Below are 21,198 nucleotides of genomic sequence, written 5' to 3'. Positions count from 1 at the left end.
CTATAGCATCCAACACGTCACATAAAAGAGAGAGACAGTCAGAGTTCCACGCCTTAGAGCTAGACCTACACGAGGCGGACGCCCAAAATGCTGAGAACCCCACTGCAGAGACATCCTATAATTTACATCTCAAACAGCAACACTACCAGGCACATTTACTAGATTTAACCAGAACCAAAATGCAGGCCACACATCATAAGGTGTACGAGGTCGGCGACAAAGCTGGGAAATTAGTGGCATGGTTGGACAGAGGAGATAGTGGTAACAGGTGGATAGCGCAGCTCACCTCGGCGGATGGGCAGACCACAGCAGACCCACAGGAGATAGTGCACACACTGGCGCAGCACTATCGGACAGTCTATGCGTCAAACTCTGACATGACCCTAGAGGAAGCCTTAACTTATGTGCAAGACCTTAACATGCTCAAACTCACCCCAGAGGTGGCGAATGACTTAGAAGCAGCTCTCACCTTAGAGGAGCTACAGACGCCCATCGGGGCACTGCAGTCGGGTAAAGCACTGGAACCGAACGGCATACCTATTGAGCTCTATAAAAAGGCATCGGGGACTATCGCGCCATATCTTCTTAGTATGTTCAATGATAATTTTAAAAAGGGTGAGCTCCCACTGGATCAACGCACGGCCACCATAGTGGCTATACCAAAACCAGCTAAGCCGGCAGATCAGTGCACCTCATATCGCCCTATATATTTAATTAACGCAGAAGCCAAAATCCTCGCCAAACTACTGGCAATTAGGTTGACACCCCACTTAACGTCCTTAATACATCCGGATCAGTCTGGCTTTATGCCCAGCAGAAATACGGCCCTCAATTTGAGGCGCTTACATGGAGTGCTCGCTCGGGCAGAATATTTACAGGAGCCGGCTGGGGTGTTATCATTGGATGCCCAAATGGCTTTCGACATGGTCGAATGGCCCTTTTTATTTGCAGTGCTCCAGCACCTCCCTTTCGGTCCCACCTTTTGTGGATGGGTCCGGCTCTCTATACCAACCCAGTGGCCCAGGTTACCTCCAATGGTCATATCTCTGAAGATTTCCCCCTGACGCGTGGCACACGTCAGGACTCCCCACTGTCGCCGCTCCTTTTTGCCTTAGTGCTGGAACCGTTGGCGGCGTGGATACAGTGGGATCCAATGATCAAGGGGCTCAAGTGGACAGAAAACTGGGAGGACCGAATTTCCCTTTACGCAGACAACGTATGTCTGTATCTGTCCTCCCCTAGACGGTCTATACTGTCTCTTCTTAACATATGTACGATTTTTGGGAAAGCGTCGGGCTATACAATAAACTGGTCAAAGTCGGTCATGTATGACCTCTACGGTCTGCCCCCACAACTCCCTTCGGATTGCCCACTTAGACCTTCGGAGGGAACATTCAAGTATCTGGGCATATACATTACTAGGGATGCATCGGAGTTCTTTGACAGAAACTTGCAACCGCCTCTGGACCATCTTAAAAGGAATGTGCGTCATTGGGAAAATCTTCCGCTGACCTTGTTAGGAAAGGCGGACTTATTCAAAATGATGGCATTGCCCCGGTTTTTATATGCACTGGAGAACACGCCTTTTTTAGTATCCCCAAAATACTTTAAGGCTATTGAAGCACAGGTCTCTGGTCTGCTGTGGGGCAATAAGACAGCACGCATAGCGCAGTCCAAGTTAATGCGCCTGTGGTACGATGGAGGAATTGCACTTCCAAACATACAATTCTATTATTGGGCGGCGCAGCTGAAGGTAGTTAACCAATGGCTGCACGCTCCGCAGGATTACCTAGCCTTCCAGGCGGATAGGGCACTGTTGGGAACAAGGGGTATGCTATCGCCTCTCTATGACAGGAAACAAACACTGGCACTGTTCGGTCCTCATAAACACACAACGGTCCTTTGGCATACTGCTCAAGTCAAGCTCGGATGGCGCGGGGTCATGCCCCAACTTACTCCCTTGTGGGATATTAAACGTCTCGGTAAGCTTCGAAATACCAAGGGTTTCGATAAATGGGATGACCTAGGCATCTCCACGGTGGGCGACCTATGGCACAACGGTGAAATGGTGCAGTTTGAGAGTCTCCAGCAAGACTATGGACGGACGACTGGGGAGCGATTTAGATACGTCCAGATCAGGCACACCCTGATGTCAGCGCTGCCTCCTGGTACAGAGATCCTGGAAGCTTCCCCCCTGGAAGATAGACTACTCACAGAATATATACAGAAGAAAGCCACTTCACTCGCCTATCGCAAACTAGTAAATAATAGGCCGGATCCAACAGGTTCCATGCGTGACAAATGGTCCCGCGACGTGGGGAAACTTGATGAGTCTGAATGGCAGGAGGCACTGGCCTCTCCAAGGGAAGTGGGCATACCTTCTAGACTCAGGCTAGTGCAGCTAGAAATATTGCATCGCTCATATTACACCAGACACACCCTTCACAAAATAGGCAGAGCACTGCACCCATTCTGTCTGGGTGGCTGTGGAGAAGAAGGCACCTTTTTCCATACAATATGGGATTGCACTAGGATAATGGAGTACTGGAGACAGGTAATGAGGAAGATCTCACAAGTAGAAGGAGTTTCCCTAGTACCGGAACCGAGACAGTGCTTATTAAATGTGTGGGACCAAATGACTTGAATCGCCTGGTTCAGGGTTGGGCTACGCTGAGGATCATGATTGCTAAGCGGAACATTGCAATGGGGCGCGCTGGAGGTGCCTACCCTGGCCGCATGGGGGAGAGATATGGACACTACCATGATTGCCGAGAAATCAGTATTTATTAATCGGGGATGCCCCAAAAAGTGGAGTAAAATCTGGGGAAAGTGGAATGCATATAGAGGTAACATTTGCGATCCCCCGCTAGACCAAGAAGATGAAGTCTCGGATATGGATTAAAAGGGTGGGGGAGTTAGGTTCACGATGGGACATTGAATATAATGTTGTACTAATGCGATGTTCTGTGCCCTTGATTTTGGGTGTGCATTTGCGTGCTGAAGAACACATTGTTTTTAATATGATATGTACCATGCCTGTTTATTTGAAGTTTATGACAATCAAAATAAAAAATAAAAATATATATATAAATTATAAAAAATATGTGGTTGTCGTCGTCTTTGGTTCTCAGACAAAATAGTGCACTCTATGTACTATAAACACCATGCAAAGGTCTCTGCCTGGATCTGAGTATAAACAATACTAATCTACTCTTGTGAACTACGCGCATAATAAAGACTGGTGAGATATTGGTTTGTTTGTCCATTTCTTCAGATCACTAGGCTTTGCACAGTCCATGGGCAAAGGGAATCAATCCAATCTATTTAGGAGTTAAAGGGAGTTTCGAATGTATGCCTACTGACTTCAGTATCACTTAGGAAAAGGAGGGCTGGTCCCTGAGAGCATATAAAGGCACACCACTAAGCCCCAACAGTAGGGATAGCCATTGAGAATGGAATGAGCAGAGACCATAAATAGTATCTATCAACTCTGTAACCACAGCAGATAAGCAGGCATAACTCTAGGTTCATGGACCTGCAACCACACAATCTTACAAAGATTGATAAACAGAAATCATTAGCTACCTTTGGTGGCGAACTTCCATTTTCATTTTTTGCTTTGGTGTTCGATCTCCATGACGTATAACAGCTATAACACATCGGAGCTCCATCCTGCGGTAAAGTAAATAAAACAAGTTTCAAAATTAAATATAATAGGTATGCATATTTTCTCACTAAAATGCTTTTTGATTCACCTTATGTATGTGAAAATGTAATGCATTCCTATTGCAGCATATAATACCTGAAACCCTACTCAATCCTCCAAGACCCACAAATAAGGGACCAATTTCTCACCTGGATAAAGAGGTTAAAAAGAAATAAAAAACATTAAGCAATGGCGCATTACGGCGGAGCTTGCTCGCGGCTAAGATGGCCGTTTGAACAGAGAGCTCCGTGGAAACCGTTCAACAATCTACCAATTGTCCTGCAATTGACTCGCATTTGTAACAGACAGTAGTGTCCGCTGAGCCGCGGGAGCGGTTTGCGACGCTCCCGACAGCTGAGCAGCATACTGCGCGAAGGATAAAGAGACGGCCGTGGAGAGCTGGGATGGGCCTAAATCCCAGGGCTTGAGTGCGGCGAGCATCCGGGCTCCCCTGCGCCCCACAGAAGGGAGACACGCATGAGGAGCAGCCGCGATCGGGAGCGGCTGCAATATTGGCCGGGCTGGTGCGCCGGAACTCGAAGGTGAGCGCCCAGCCCGTGGCGGCTCTTGGGCGAGACCCGGGCGCTCTTGCAACGCATCCCGGTTCCTGTGTGGGTGAGGGGTGCTCAACGGAAAGTCTACGGAGGGGAGGCCGCTGCGGGGCACGGTCTGCAGCAACGCGGCCCTCGTTGAGAGCAGTAGACACAGGGGAACGACTCAAGGCGGGACGCCTGTTCTTCCCCGCGCTCCATTGAGGAAACGGCCATAGTCCGCTATCGAGACTGCTGCAGTGCTGCCATTTTGCAGTGAGGACGCGCGCAGCTGGGGCACTGCTGAGGGGAAATAGTGGGTGCTAGAGGAGGCTGCAATACACATTCTGAGCCCGGTGGACTGCGAGAGCGTAGGGTCTGAAGTGCAGACCCGGGACGCGCTGGGAGCTGTGGCACGCGTCCTGACGGGTGTCTGAGTTCTGGGAGCCGCGGCAGTAGCTCACTGGAGGGGATCATCAACCTCGAATCTCGCAGAGATTGAGATGCTCAGCAAGATTTACTGCAGGAGAGAACGGATGGTTCTCTGCAGAACCTGCTAAAGTGAAGGTGCAGTGAGGTGCGGTATTGCTGTAGGACAGCGGCGACAGACCTCTGCGCCTTGCAGTTTACGAAGAACACTTAGGGCGCTTGATAATCCGAATATTCAGTAGAGGCGTCCTGAGGCCCGAGTATCGGGACAGGCAGTGATCATGGGACCTAGGGAACAGACACGAAGAACTTTCAAACCAGAGGTGCCCCCGGCGTAGTGGTGCTAGGGAGCTGGGGCAACACTTAGTGTGGAACCACCCTACGGCTGGCTGTACTGACGGCGTGGGACAAGGATGGGAAGAGTGGACAGGGCACAGCCGTAGCTGTCGTTTGAGTAGAAGCGCTCCAAATACAGTGACGCTTCCACTGTAATGTCCGGATATTCGAAGCATGCTAGTCGCCATGGAATAAAGTCTGCAGGGCGGCATCTCACTACTTGGCACAAAAATGGATGCCTTATCCTATCGCATGGATCATATGGCGAGAGATTAGATAAACATGCTGAGCGGCTGGACATGTCGGAACGCAGACTGACTGAGGTGGAGGAAGCACATACCACTCTTGACTCTGACCACAAACAACTAGGTAGAGTGCTGAGGGTACTGCAGGATAAGACCGAAGATTTAGAAGCCTGCTCTTGGCAATGCAACCTAAGAATTACAGGACTCCCGGAGACCACACCCACGGGTAATTTGGAGCAATTCACAGAAAACAGCTGCAAACCCTGCTGGGGGAAGAAGCATTCTCTACTATGTTCGTGGTTGAAAGAGCGACCGCTCTCTGGGGCCACGGCCGCCCCCACAGCCGCCGCCCCGCCTAATCATAGCAAAGTTACTCAACGATCAGGATCAGGACGTTGCATTGAAGTTTGTCAGGGAGAAGCAGCCCTTAGGATATGAAGGTTCCGTGATCTCGCTGTTTCCAAATTTCACTGTACGAGTACAGGAGGCGCGCTGACAGTTCATCCCGATGAAAAAGCAACTACGTGAGATGGGAGTAGACTACGCCATGCTGTATCCAGCCAAGTTGCGTGTCAACGGGCAAGGCAGATCTCATATCTTCAAAGACCCGAAGGCATTACAGAAGGCGCTGAAAGACTGGTTGAGAGAAAAACATCCAAGTCTGGAGCAGCAACTACTTAATGAGGTGGCTGGAGGGCTGCAGGATGAGGAGGAATGACTTAAGACTGGGGACTGAGAGCGACAAGTATGATATTTGCCCTGGGATGATGTTGGAATAGATGCAAGAGTATCAGAGTAAAGGGGGGGGTCCGGAGCAAGCCAGAAGGGAGGCGGGGGTGAAGCATAGATTATAAATAATACTGCAAAATAATGTCCAATGTTAGGGAAGACGCAGCTACCAGTGTGTTGCTGGAGATGCTGACTGTGCTGCAGTGCGGTGGTCATACAGGACACAGAGCTCTAAGACGGGGGCGTAACGCCCCGTAGATAATATGCCATGAAGAGTCAATATATGGCGCCCAGAACTTTGAATCTTTCTCAATTGAAGGGGAGCGGGGAACAATATATAATGGGCAATTGCAAGTGCTGTAGGAGGCGGTAACTAGAGAGCAGCTCCATGGGGCCGGTAGTACGCCATATTAGATGAGCAACCTCTGCCCACGCGCAAAGCATACCTAGGAATGTTCTTTGTTTTTGAAGGTTGGGACAGGAGGAGGGAGGTGAATGGGGAATGTTGGGGGAGGTCTGCTGTAGCAGGGGAAAGTGGGGGGTTTCGAAGCAAGTGGATGTTCTTCCAGAGGGAAACTATTTGCGCACATATCCAAGAGGTAGATGAGCACAACAAAGCACAGAACGAATTGTGATTTGAGACTAGCAGCACTTAGGGCACTTACGTGGAATGTCAAGAGCCTGAATGACCATAGGAAACTTCTTAAGGTTTTACACTACCTGCACAACCGTGCCATTGATGTAGCCGTGCTACAGGAGACGCATCTTCCAATAGACAGCCTCCTCCTTTGGAGCAGAGGTCTGCGGGACAAGGTGCATGCTTCCAGTTTTACCACACATGCCAGGGGGTGATCACATGGACCAATCCTAATTCTGCGTATATGATGACTCCACTAGACACAAACAGAGACGGTAGGTACACCATATCCAGATGTCGGGGGAGGAGACTGGACTTGATACTTGTGAACATAAGTTGCCCAAATTACGATAGCCTGGATTTCTTTGATGCCCTGGCAAACGCTGCAGCTAAATACATGAATAGCCAGTTCCTCTTGGGTGCGGATTTAAATTTGGTCATGGACACGGAACTTGACAGATCGGGGGGACCCGAGAGATGCCTCATGGCGGCAGCTAAGACGATGGAGGGCGTAATGCTTCGATTAGACCAGAGAGATGTGTGGCATACGAGATCTCCGCGCAAAGGGGGGTCACACATTATTCCGCTTATTACAACCTCCACACCAGGATAGACTATTGGATGGCATCTACTCCACTTTATGAGGCAGTCCGAGAATGCAAGGTATTGCCTCGTACATGGTCAGACCATTCAACACTGTTGATAGTGATTATTACACCTAGGAAAGGTATCCCGCCGTTTACATGGCGATTCCCCCTTATTCACTGTTAGATTCTCGATTCAAAGCTGAACTTGCGGAAGTCATTGAGACGTTCTTTGCGACTAATATAGGTTCGGTTGATAAATTTCAGGTGATATGGGAAGCCTTCAAGGCTTATATACGAGGCATAGCCATGGCTAAACACCCGGGAGTACTCCGGGACATTCGCAGACGCCTGGCTGACCTACAGAAGAGATTGGGGGATCTGGAGCGCCGCCAGCCGTCAATGATGGACGACGCTGTGGCTGCAGAAATTAAGTCTTCTTTGGAGGAGTATCAGGAGGCTGCCGATGCGGAACGTAAGCATCTGGGTAAATATGCCACGGCACGTGCGTATGGGGCGGGGGAAAGACCGGAAGCGGTTCTTGCACAGCTGCTACGGAGACGCCGCAGCAAAGTCCTTGTCACCGAACTCAATTCGGGGGAAGGGGAAGCACTAACAGAGGAGACTGAGAATGCGGAACGCTTTGGCAGTTTCTACGCTGACTTGTATACCACGCTCTCCTCGGGAAAGGAAGAGGAAATACTGGAATATCCATCTTATATTAAATTGCCTTTCCTCACGAATACACATTGGAAATTTTTGATGCGACCAGTGGAAAGGGACGAAATAGTCCTCGCCCTGACTGGCATGCATGCAGAAGTGCTCCCAGGACATATGGTCTCACAGTGCCCTTTTACAGAGCATTCCTGGATATACTCTTACCACATCTCTCTGCACTCTTTGATGACACGTGTCAAACGGGTGAAATGCCGCCCACACTTAGAGAGACAGTGATAGTAACTATACTAAAACCCGGGAAGCCCCCGCAGAAGTGCGGGCCCTATCGACAACTCTCCTTGCTCAATGTAGATGAAAATACTTGCTAATCAGATTACTCCCCTGGCGCAGGTACTGGTGGCCCCCGAACAGGCTGGGTTTCTCAGAGAATACAATAGCCACAAGGGATTCAGGTTGTCGAAAACAGAATTGATAGTGTCAACGTATGCTGATGACACCAACAATCTCTCCTCGGTTCTGCGGGAGGTGGTACACTTTGGAGCCTTATCAGGGTTACGAGTTAACTGGTCAAAGTCAGTTGTAGTTCCGCTTACACCTGCCACTATACAGCATGGTGTGGAATACCCCTTGCAGTGGTCCACGGACTCCATAAGGTACCTGGGGATCCAAGTCCACCCTGACTTCGAGGTTGTATTTAGGGAAAATTATGGCGTTGCGGTCAGCAAGTTAGAAGAGGACGTGGAGGTGTGGATTAAGTTGCCGCTGTCGCTGTTAGGGAGAATTTCCTTAATGAAAATGGTGGTCTTGCCCCGCTTTTAATCCTGTTTACGAATATCCCCATGGTATTTGCTATATCCTTTTTCAGTTGGGTTACAACGCTTCTCATTAAACTAGCCTGGGTGGGCAAGCATGCTAGGATTAAGTGGCAGACTTTGACCCTGCCATTTCACATGGGGGCCCCGGATTTAAATTTATATTACTGGGCTGCGCAGTGTTCACATGCCTATTTTTGGTCACATGGCCCTATGAGCTCCCCACCTCCGACTTGTGACGCTTGTGGCGGAGCCACTGCCACTTACAGCCCTGCTGACGGAAGACTCGGATTGCAGGACAGAGATACTGGACTCGATCAATGCTACGCGCCATGCATGGCACTTTCTGCTGCAGCTGCAGGCGGGTGCCCTGTTATACTCCCCAGAGATGCCAGTAGAATGGGCACGTTGGCTGCCTCCCTGCAGAGACCGAGGGGTGATCTGCGCGTTAAACTCTTTACAGTTACAAAAGGTTGGTGATCTATTCCAGAATGGAGTCGTTAAGCAATGGGGAGAATTAGTGCAGTGGGAGCCTCCTGGCACTCTTTTACAGCGTTTCCAGTATCACAGGACTAGACATGCCCTGCAGGATGTGCTGGGTACCGACCTATTGGAGCCCCCAGAAGTTGGGGAACTCACGTATGTCATCAAGGCACAAAAGCCACGCAAAATAGTTTCCAACATTTATAAGATGGCCATATCGCATAGGGCCAACCAATATTCGAAGGCTCGACTAGACTGGCAGCGAGATCTGCAATAGATGAAGCCATATGGGCATATTGATGCACCAGTACATGCCATATATCACTAAATGGCAGGCACAGATTGATACATTTTAAGTACCTAAATAGAGCATACTATACTCCAGAAAGATTGCATAGATATGGATTACGAGACACATCGGCCTGGAATAGATGACCGGAACCCATGGCAGATTTCATGCACATTGCTTGGACCTGCCCAAGAACATATACGTTTGTGAATTGATTCTTAAGAGCTAGCGAAAATATTAGAAATATAGCTTACCCCGGATCCAGCCCTGGCACTGCTGGGCTAATCCAAAAACATTGTGCGAGGGAAGCGTAGACTGGTGGATATGGGACTGCTGCTTGCGAAACGCGGCGTACAGTAGCACACAGACTGAGAATTACAGTGAACTACTTACTACCTCCCAGGAGCCGCCCTAAAAACTTCTGTGGACTATACACAACATACATTATCAACAGGGGACAGGAACAAACGGAGATTGAAGATTACATTCCACTGCAAGACCACATATCAGATGCGGACTGACTACACTAATAACTTAGCACGACAGACATGGAGACAACTGAACAGGGACATCCCCCATATATAGGGAATTCCTACATTTTGCTCTGGTAGAGTGGAGAACAACTACACCACGTACATCACGGTGCTTACTGACACCTTCTTATGATGCTGTGCAACAATACATTAGATTGGTTTGATGTGACATTGGATTGTGCTAAAACGTGTGACGTATATGCTTCACTGCGGACTGGATACTGCAATTTGCTTCTTGTTTGAGCTGTAAATTTCTGAAAATAAAGTAATAAAAAAAAAAGAAAAGTAATGGCGCATTACAGCCATTCTGGTATAAGATTGCGTCCTGCCTGGGCCGGGTTTTATAGTGGGAGCTCCCATCGGATCCTCGGTTGTTCCTGCTCCACGGTACGGATGGGATTGGCGGAAATCGTTATAAGCAACATCTGCTCTTTTTGGGCCTCACCCTCGTCAATCGTGACATTACCCAATTACGGAAAGGAACACCCCCAGCCCCCAACAATAGACTGGTGGAAGAAGGCCCTAGACAGATGCATGGAAGCAGAGATTGCAGTTTTCCAAAAGCATGGGAAAATAAGGTCCCACTGGGCAACTTACCGGGGCATAGGCCTACCCCCTTTATCACCCACAGACCCTTCATAAGACTGTTCTTCTACATATACTGGACAACTGCGCAGCCCAGGAAATCAAACTCTATCGTCCAAGCATACACATATTTAACTTTACTGAGCCCCATGGGGTCTGGGACTACCTCTGTCATGTTTTTGTTGTCATACCTGCGGGTTCTGCAGGCTTTATGGTTTCATGCACTGATTGGTACTTTCGACCAAATATGTCTGCAGCAGGCCACAGCCCATTATCTACCATGAAAACTTACTAAAATATGTTTATGTAAAATCATCTGCTATATAGCCTTGAGTCTTTTTTCAGACCCACAGAAGCAACACAGACGATATTTCTAACATCATAGAAAACTGCCTCATCACCCTCGACGAGGGAGAGCAAGCCATTTTGCTACTCCATAATTTTTTTGCAGCCTATGAGACTGTGGAACATGATATTCTATTGAAACGCCTGTTAGAAAGGACAGGTCTATCTAAGGTAGCCCTAAAATGGATGTGTTCATTTCGCTCTAACCAATCCCAGTAAGTGCACACGAGCACAGAGGAATCAGACTTAAAGAGCGATTTGCAGTGATCCAAAATATTCGAAACGTTACCCCTTGTTTTTCAAATTCAATATGCTAGAAGGAGGCATTTGTCCTTCTACTCTTAGAAAAAACCTAATCTGGACCCCTCATGCCCAGTCAGCTACAGACCAATCTCCCTTTTTCTGGGTTGTGGGATTATGTTGTACTCTGCATATAATCACTACATCACAAATTTGATCGAGCCAAACCATGTGGTACATCGCTCGTAATCTGGGTTCAGATCCTGAATTAGCATAGAGAAAACACCCCTAGAAGTGACTGAGTTTATCAAAACCAGCCTTTGACTTGGGCACAAATACCACTGTAATACTGTTAGATTTATCGGCGGCTTTCGACACAGTGTCACATGACATTCTCCTGCATGGATTGGAAAAAGCTGGAATGTTGGCACTGTTTGGAAAAGTATTAAATCCTTTCTCTCCTACCACAAGCAAGCAGTCTACCTCTGCCAATAACATCAGGATTTCATGAGGTCATCTGTGGTGTACTACAGGAATCCACTTTAAGCCCATTCCTTTTTAATATCTACCTGGCTCCCCTTGCCGCTATTGTTCAAGCTGGGGTTTTAACATTTTTGGTGCGTCAAACGGCCAGGGGTCATCCGACACACGGGTGTTCATGTGCATAGGACGGCCCGCAGCCGTCCTAGCACATTGCACAGGGAATCCCTCTGGTGCGGGCACCAGAGGGATTCCCTTTACCCCCCAACAGCCTGGGAGCTGGGGAAGAGCTTCCCCAGCTCCCGAGGTTGCTCCCCTAGTTTCCCTGAAATGACGATCAGGGCGCACATCGCACTGACATCATTTCAGTGAAACTGAAAATGAAATTAGCCTAGAGGCTCATTTGAGTTTCACTTTCCACGTGCTGAGGGGGCTATCTAAGCCCCCGTTGCACTTAGATAGACGGGAGAGGCATCATTGAAAAGGGGAGATCCCAGGCAGGGATCCACCCCCTAGACACCAATAATTATTTGGGCATAACAGTCTTTCTGTCCCACCATGGGGTCGATGTGGGCAGTAGCCCCCAATCTGCCCCCAAAGCCCACTAGGACCCAGGTATTTTTTCTTTATTGATGTTGGGGTGGGGCTGACCAATATGGGCATGGCAATGCCCCCACCCCCCAGAGAAAGGTCAGTCGTCTGCCCCCACCCTCCCCCAGGGGGCAGACAGGGGCAGTAGCACCCAATCTGCTCCCCGGGAGGGGGGCAGAAAGTCTACTAGAAACAAGGGGTTTTTGTTTTTTTTTATGTTGGGGCGGGCTGCCCAAAATGGGAATGACAATGCCCCCACCCACAGTGAAATTCCAGTCTTTCTGTTCCCCTGCAGGGCAGATGAGATGGGGGCAGTAGCCCCAATCTACCCCCGGGGGGGCAGAACTCCCACAAGAAAGCAGGGATTATTTTTTATTGATGATGGGGTGGGGGGCTGCCCAAAAAGGGCATGGCAATGCCCCCAACACTGCACCCCCCCACCCCCCTGAAAATTGTCAGTCTTTCTGCCCCCGGGGGGAGGGGGGGGGGCAGAAAGTCTACTAGAAACCAGGGATTTTTTTATTGATGTTGGGGTGGGGGCTGCCCAAAATAAGCATGAAAATGCCCCACCCCCAAGGAAATTCCAGTCTTATTGCCCCCGGGGGACAGATTAGGGCAGTAGCCCTCAATCTACCCCCCAGGGGGGGGGGCAGAAAGCCCACTAGAAACCATGGATTTTATTTTTTATTGCTGTAGGGGTGGGGGCTGCCCAAGATGTGCAGGCCAAGGCCCCACCCACCAAAAAATGCAACCGTCTTTCTGCTCCCCCCAGGGGCAGATGGGGGCGGTAGCCTATGATCTGCCCCCGGGGCAGCAGAAAGCCCACTAGGCACCAGGGATTTTTTTTATAATGTAGGTGTGGGGGCTTCTCAGAATGGGCATGATAAAGCCCCACCCCAAAAACAATTAACAGTCTTTCTGCAACCCCCCCAAGGCATATTGGGTCATAGCCAACTAGGCCTCAGGAAATATATATTTTTTTTAATTCAGGGGTGAGGTCAGCCCAGGATGGGCGTGCCAATGCCCACACATTCCCCCAAAAATGCCACAGGCATATCGGGGCAAACCACCCCTTCCCCCGCTTTCCCTCCAGGCGGTAAAAAGCCCACTAGGGACAGACTTGTTTTTAGCAATGTGCCTACCTGTGTATTTTGGGCCCTAGTATAGCCAGCACATAGGGAAACCTGCCAAACCTATACATTTTTGAAAACTAGACACCAAGGGGAAACCAGGATGGGGTGACTTGTGTGCCTCTCACCAGATTTTGTTACCCAGAATCCCTTGCAAACCTCAAACTTAGTCAAAAAAACAAATTTTCATCGCATTTCTGTGATGGAAAGTTCTGGAATCTGCGTGGATCCACAAATTACCTACCACACAGCGTTCCCCCAGGTCTTTTGATAAAAATGGCACCTCACTTGCATGGGTGGGTCAAGTACCCGCGACAGGCAAGGGCCGAAAACATATTTAGGAAACATCAAAATTACCTATCACAAAACAACCTGGTTTTGCAAGGGGGGTCACCTGTGTTTTGGCCCTGGGCTTCGCGGCCATCTTGAGAAACATTATCTCAATAGCAGTGTTGAGCCACATCATGGTTTAATCAAAGTCACCGGGGAAGTATTAAAGCCAAAAATCTAAGATCTGCTTTGTGAATTTTACTCTAACTTCGAAAGAACTGAATTTTTAAAGATGTTAATGTCTTAAAATCATAAATAGGTTCCTGAATGAATTTAAGAGATGACTGTGTTGAATTGATTGAAATCAAAAGTAATACACAAGATAACCGATAATTAAATATAGTTAAACAAAATTGAAAAAATAAGTAATCTTACTCAATCCAACAATGACCCAAAAATGAGCCTTAAATTACACTAAATTGCAAACCTTAAGTCTATACTAAACAAAAGTAAATTGAACTGAAATACATTTTAAAAAGCAAACTAATTATAACCCTCTTGCTAAATTTCACTAACCTAAAAGATGAAATTCTGATTTTTTTTAAATGGTGATACGTCTAAGTAATTATAATTAAAGTGCTTGAGTAGTTTAAGTGTAGGCAAAAAAGCTATGGCCCAACAAATTAAACAGACAAAATACCTGTAGGATAGTACTTCTCCATCTTTCAGGATGGGCAGTGTCAAGATTTGAAGGCTACTTGAAATGAATAGGGGGTAAGCATGAGTTCTTCTGCAAGGCAAAATTTTTGCAACTCTGAAGATTGGGTCAATATGAGCCAGAGGCTCAGGCACAACTGGAAAGTAATGTAGACGGAGTGTTGAATAGAGGGCCTTTGTTGCAGAAACATGTCAGCTATGTAATCTGTTTGCGTAGGTAAGATTTTTTTTATTTTTTAGCATTCTTGGAACACATTTGGGTCTTGCAACAACTCCCCTACTTTTATTGTAAAGCAGGACTTCCAGCTATCAAGCTGTGCTGTGTTGCAATAAATAGTATGAATGCACGCTAATGCAATAAAATAGGGTACATCACTCTATATACTTACATGGTACCCGACGTAGTTGGCACAATAGGAATATCCTCTGCTTCTGCTGGTATTGACCATGGGATCTGAAATTGAGGAGCTAGTTCCCGCATAATTATGTTTCTAGGAAATAAAGAACAATACAAATGAGAAACTAGCAGCATGGAAAAGTAAGCAATCATGATTTATTAGCAGGGCTAAAGATTCCCTCGGAGACACAAGCACATTTCAGTTACATCCACTTTAATAAACAATACTAGTTTCAATACAAGGACCTTCTATCTAATAGCGATTTCATGTTTACACTAGACAAAGAAGGTACGGTGTTTGTGCGCTGCCCGAGTTGTGTGGGCAATTATCTTGACGGAATCGTTATTAAACCCCCACGAAAGCACCACATAACCGCGCTAGTTTTAGCTTTTAATTAAAATTGGAAATCCTTTCATGTTGTTATTTTAATTTTCTTACCACTTACTTGCACGATAAAACTGAAAAGCACGCGCTGTTTGGCGGACTATCATCTCCGATCTGAGGGCCATTGAAAGGGAAGATTGGTCAGCCATTTTGGTTGACAGTCTAGTTGCTGACGAGCTGCACTTGACTGCCTACTTAAGACAGCCAATGCAAGTGCGCAGCGCACGCGCACAGCGGGCGCACCGGAGGCGCGCCAGAGGAAAGCCGTCTGTGCCAGTCCGCGCCCAATGCCGGTCAGGCTACCCAAAATGCCTTAAATCGGTGTTCTACATCTCACCAACGCCGGCTTCCCTACTCTAGGGAAGAGCTATTGGCCATTGACGACCGTGAGTCAATGCCATTTAATATGACAACAGTGAACAGTAAGCCTCTAAGCAGTGGTCTAATTAACTGCAGGTCACTGATTAAACACTATTCGGAGATATTCTGTATGGTAGAAGATCTAGACCTTGATATGTTGTTTCTAACAGAGACGTGGACCAATGATAATTCCACGGTCGAACTAGGTTTGGCGTGCCCAATCGGTTATAAATCACTGCATAAGCCCAGAGTGACGGGTAGAGATGGAGGTGTGGGGATGATCTTCAAGGAGAAATGGAATTGTGTTCCATTTGCTCTAGATGAAATTGGGGGAATTGAACTCCTTGGATTTACCATACTGGGAACTAAAGGAAATCTCTTGTCAGGAGTAGTGTGTTACAGGCCCCAAGGACAATTGACACACTATCAGAAATTCTATGAGGTCATCACGAACCTAGCCCTGACCCATGCCATATTAGTTATACTGGGGGATTTTAATCTTTGGGAGAATGGGAGCCTGGACAATCACCAGAGAGATTTACAGCAGACTTGTGCTAATCTGAACCTTCAACAGTTGGTACATCAGGCCACCCATCAAGGGGCGCATATACTAGACCTAGTGTTTGCTAACGAGGTAGATACATCAGTTCAGGACATTCTACCACAAACATGGACTGACCATTTTTTGGTCCTTTTCAACACTAGTATATATGTCCGACAGGAAGAAAAAAGAATCATGACCACATATAGACTGGACAGGAAATGGGCCAGATTGGATAACAACATGGCGCAAGCTTTGGTCGAAGAACATGACCATTCCACCCCACCTGATCCGTGGAGGAAAGTTATCAAAAGTACTGCAGTACTATAGTTAGGAACTTAGACCGCCTACTAACAAAATGTAAAATTAAGAATAAGGAAAAGGCTTCAGCCCCCTGGTTTGACGCGGATCTAAAAGCACTTCGACTTCTCCGTAGAAAGGCAGAAAGGAATTGGAGAAGACAGTACGAAGATTCAGATAAAAAATACTTTAAGTTAGTCCAGCTTAATTACAAAACAGCCATTGCAAAGCAAAAGCTAATTTTTATGCTACCACCATTTTGAACTCCACAAATAGCACTGAATTGGAGGAACCAGTAAATGTGCTAAGCGATAACTCCTTGTTAACTTCTTTCCAATTATTCACGGAGGAGTCTTTTGCTAGCACAGCTCATAGCATCTCATCAGGCTCCCCGGCAGACCCTGTTCCCCACAGAATTTGGAAACAATTTGTTAAAATTCTGTTTCCTTGGCTTTGCAAAATCTGCAACCAGTCTCTGGAAGAAGGTGTAGTCCCAGCTGTATGGAAGCAAGCAATGGTCTCTCCGCTGCTAAAAAAAACCATTGCTGGATTCCACACTACCAGCCAGTTTCAGGCCAATCTCTCTTCTCCCCTTTCCTATAGAAATTCTGGAAAAGACAATTAGAAGAATCCTATTTAAACATCTTGAGGATAACCAGCTGTTGGACGATTTCCAGTTTGGGTTCCGACCAGCACACGGCACTGAAACGGCATTGACCACAGTGATGAATAATCTTCGATTGCGCGCTGACAGAGGGGACGCATCGATTCTCGTCCTTCTTGATATGTCGGCAGCTTTCAACACTGAGTCATGCAGTTCTGATGCAAAGACTGTGGAATAACGGGGTGAGAGGAAGAGCCTTTGAGTGGCTGCACTCATACCTCCTGGAACGCCAACAGACGGTGTCTTTGGGACAGTTTACATCGAAAGTGTCTCCTGTCCATTATGGAGTTCCGCAGGGATCATCAGTTAGTCCCATCCTGTTTAATGTTTATCTGAGACCCCTATTGTCCATCATTAAATCTTTTGGAATCAGCGTGATAAATTACGCGGATGATACCCAATTGATTTTCTCTCTAGAGGGCAAACAGGGGACATCGCTTGAGATTTTCCAGGAGTGTATACGGAAAACGGCTGGCTGGCTCAGAGGTAACTCCCTTCAACTTAATGGGGGGAAAACGGAGGTGATGTACTGCTCAGCTGCAAAAAATCCAAAACACCCTCTAACTGAATTTAGGCTCACTCCAGAAGAAGACTCTTTAAGCCCGACTAATACCGTACAGAACCTTGGAGTACTTATGGACGCCAATCTCCAAATGGTGTCCCAGGATAATAAAACCATTCAAGTCTGCTTTACTCTAATTTGCACGCTGCGAAAGATCCTTCCTCTTCTGCCAGATGATTCCCGAGCATTGGAGTGAGGAGCATAGTGCTAAGCAGACTGGATTACTGTAATTCCATATATTTGGGGGCCCCCAGTATATCATCCAGGGGCTGCAACAGGTGCAGTCGGCAGCAGCTAAGGTTGCTCTGAATAGATCATGGAGCTCCTCCACAACTATGGCACTGACTGATCTCCATTGGTTGCCAATAAAAGCGCGGATAAGCTTCAAGTCACTATGCATCGTTTTCAGAGCGGTTCATGGATATGGACCACTGCCCCTTCAGGATAAATTCAACTGGCATGAGCCTTCTAGACAATTATGGTCTGCCAATACAGGCTTAATACCGGTTCCCAGATTTAAACGAGCCAGAATGGGGGGTAGGGCCTTTAGTGTAGCAGCTGCATAGTTATGGAATAGGCTGCCACAGAATCTTAGGCTAGCTGACTCTCTAACGGAATTTAGGAAGGGTCTGAAAACCCTTTTATTTCCTAGAAGTTAGTCAATCTGTCATCATCACTTGAGCCACAGGTATAGTTGTCCCGGGTTAGTCTGAGCGCCAGGATGCCCGTAGGGCGATAGCAGCGCTTTATAAAAACCTAATACAATACAATACAACAAAATAAGCAACGTTAGACCTCAGTTCCAGATTGCACCTCTGAGACGCTTGCGCCCTCGGCTCCAGTACTGACCAAGGCGATGAAATTGCTCAGCCCTATGCCGATGACAATTTGTATGAGAACTTGCAAGTCGCTAGTGAGCTGGACACTTCGTCAGAATCAGCTCTCACCTCCCCTTCATACCCAGCAATGGAAGAATCTGCATCTTTTGCCATGGTTATGCGAAGGGCAACCGGAGTCCTTCATCTCCACTTAGTCACTATGGAGGTGAAAAAATCATCTTGACTGAAGTCCCGCAGTCTGACCAGACTGCTTCTTAGCCTCTCCTATCTTTTAATGAGGCATTGGCAGATACCCTACCTTGCACCTGCCTGCCTGTTAACTTGTAAATTGCCAGATGCCATCGACCTGCCCCAGGCGTACCCAGCCTTTTTGGCAGCATCTTTCTCGCATCATGGTGCAAGTCTCTACTAGCCACACCAAACCGCACAATTTTCTTATCATTCCCCCTGTAGGCAATATAAGCATGTGGAGACATTCGGAAAATTTCCCTTCTCATGAACAAGCTTGACCCAGTGGCCAATTAACACCTCTCGTATGCGGAGAAATTATACTCATGCCCTCTGTGACTCGGTGTCGCAGGTCCTCCCATGTGTTCCTGAAGAACTTCTCCCTTTTCTGTCAAAGGCCATTCAGAATGGTCGTGATGCAGCCAAGTTCACAATCCATTGTGGCTTGGACCTAACCGACTCGGTCGGATGGGATATTGGCACCAGTATAGCCATTGTTGCCAAGCTTGGCTACAATCAACTGGGTTCTTTGGCGATGTACAGTACTTCATGATGGACATGCCGTTCGATGGGACTTGCTTGTTTGGGGAGAAGTTTGATTCTCCCCATGAACGTTTAAGGAGAGCAGGGCTACCGCTAGCTCTCTGGGTCTTTCTACTCAGCCTCACCAGCAGCAATGTTTTGTTCACTTTCTTTTCGTGGATTCAGGCAAAGCAGTTCTTAATGCTAGCTACCCAGCAGCAAACCCTACCATTTCATGTTTCTAGGTCAGAGTGCTGCTCGGTCTCACGTCCCTCGACCCCTGCAAAACCTCTTTACTGCATCCTTACAAAGTCATAGCCACCTGGTGGGAGGCAGAATCCACTGCTTCTATCCAGGTTGGCAAGAACTCACATTGGGCAGGTGGGTTCTGCAGAATGTTTGGAAAGGATATGCCTTACCCTTTTTTTCTTGGCCACCGCACCTCCTACCGTCACCCAGCGACTGACATATGACCCTCTCTCCATTCTGCGGTAGAAAGTGCAAGCCCTTTTTGGCTAAAGGGGTTGACGAGAGGGTGCTAGTGCCAGAAGTAAGCTGTGGTTGTCATTCCTGCTACTTTCAGGTGCCCAAAAGGGACGAAGGTCTTTGGCCTATTCTAGACCTGTGCTCTCTCAATGCCTTCTTCCAGAGGATGTTCAAAATACTCACACTGGCCCAGGTCTTGTCAGTGCTCGACCCAGGAACTAGATGGTGCCACTGGATCGTCAGGTTGCCTAGCTGCATATTTCCGTCCTGCCGGCCGATTTGTTCTACCTGCGGTTCAAGGTGGAAAGCAGTATTTTCAGTTTGCTATGCTCCACCCATAGGGTGTTCACAAAGGTAATGGTGGTGGCAGCACATCTACAGAAGTGAGGTGTGCCAGTCTTCACCTACCTCAGTAACTGGCTATTGAAGGAAGACTTGCCTCAGGCAGTCGTAAACCACCTCCAGTCTACGGCGAACCTCCTGACATCACTGGGGGTTCACTATCCACGTGCCAAAGTCAAACCGGACTCCTTCACAGATACATCTGAGCCATTCTCGACACAATTCAGTTTTTTGCCTTTCCCCCTGAGAAAGAGTCCGTATTACCTAAAAATACTCAAAAAAACTCATGGGTACTCCGTTCCAGCATAATGTTAACCCTAGAGACACAACAGGGACCACACCACAAAGCTGTACGTCAGTAATTGGGCTGCAGGGAGACTGTTTTTCTTCATCAACATTCAGTGGTCCCAAAGGGTGTCCTTAGAGTGCCTATCTACAATGGTCTGTATGTCAGCTAACCCCCAGTCACACATGCATCATGCTAGCAGGAAGCCTCAATTTCTCCCCCACCACGGGAAATGTCAGAGCATATAATGAGTGTTGGTGCTTTTTTCAGACAATGGCTCTCCAATAGCAGATCACCAATGTGAGGCGTTTGGGTTGTTGCACGAGTGGCAATATTACACCAAGTAACAGAGCTGCCAGAGCCCCCTGTCTGTACGGTGTCCCGTCTCTGCTTACCAGTGCACTAATCACTACATCTCAGCCAACAGATAGTATAACTCATAATTGGGCACTCCCAGACCTTCATGTATTTCGCAAAGGGGCCCACTGGAGCTAGCCATCCCAAATTAAATGCCAGAGCAGAGACTCAAGCAGTCTGAACCAACTCCTGGGCATCCAGGTTAAAAGGTTCACAAACAAATACAATACTCTAGGAAGTTTCTCCATTTGGGGAAACGCTACGCTGGCCATTATTGACAACCGTAAAGTATACCAAAAAGCACAATTCCCCTTAAGTGAGAGCTATCTACCATCCAGATTGGTCTGTGTAACATCCACCTCTGAGTAATAAATCATAACGCCCAAATATTTAAAGGTGTGGAGGTTCCCCTTTAACGCCAAGCCTATTTACCACTGCAGGGGCTACATAAAAGCAGATGAAACAGGAAATGCACAGGTCTCCCGGCAATTGTGCAAAGGCTGGCTACTATCCCAAAGTCTGCCAAGATTTCCACGCTGCAAGGAATACTCATCTCAGCATCCCATAGATACAAGAGAAT

At 47.6% G+C, this 21,198-nt stretch overlaps 1 protein-coding gene across 17 annotated transcripts in view; it reads right to left on the bottom strand.

Moving 5' to 3' along the window:
- PPIP5K2 (diphosphoinositol pentakisphosphate kinase 2) overlaps positions 1 to 21,198 on the bottom strand; it is a 1,400,407-nt gene that overhangs the window by 1,017,361 nt on the left and 361,848 nt on the right. For all 17 annotated transcript variants that reach the window (XM_086960990.1, XM_086960983.1, XM_086960987.1 and 14 more), the window contains exons 10-11: positions 14,739 to 14,840; positions 3,586 to 3,672 (exon numbers count right to left, since the gene is read on the bottom strand). In XM_086960990.1, the coding sequence (XP_086817116.1) occupies positions 3,586 to 3,672; positions 14,739 to 14,840 (189 nt within the window). The remainder of the gene's footprint in view (positions 1 to 3,585; positions 3,673 to 14,738; positions 14,841 to 21,198) is intronic.

Source organism: Lissotriton vulgaris, chromosome 3_1 (assembly GCF_964263255.1).
Source record: "Lissotriton vulgaris chromosome 3_1, aLisVul1.2, whole genome shotgun sequence".
Lineage (NCBI taxonomy): Eukaryota > Metazoa > Chordata > Amphibia > Caudata > Salamandridae > Lissotriton > Lissotriton vulgaris.
This window is presented reverse-complemented; position numbering and strand designations above follow the sequence as displayed.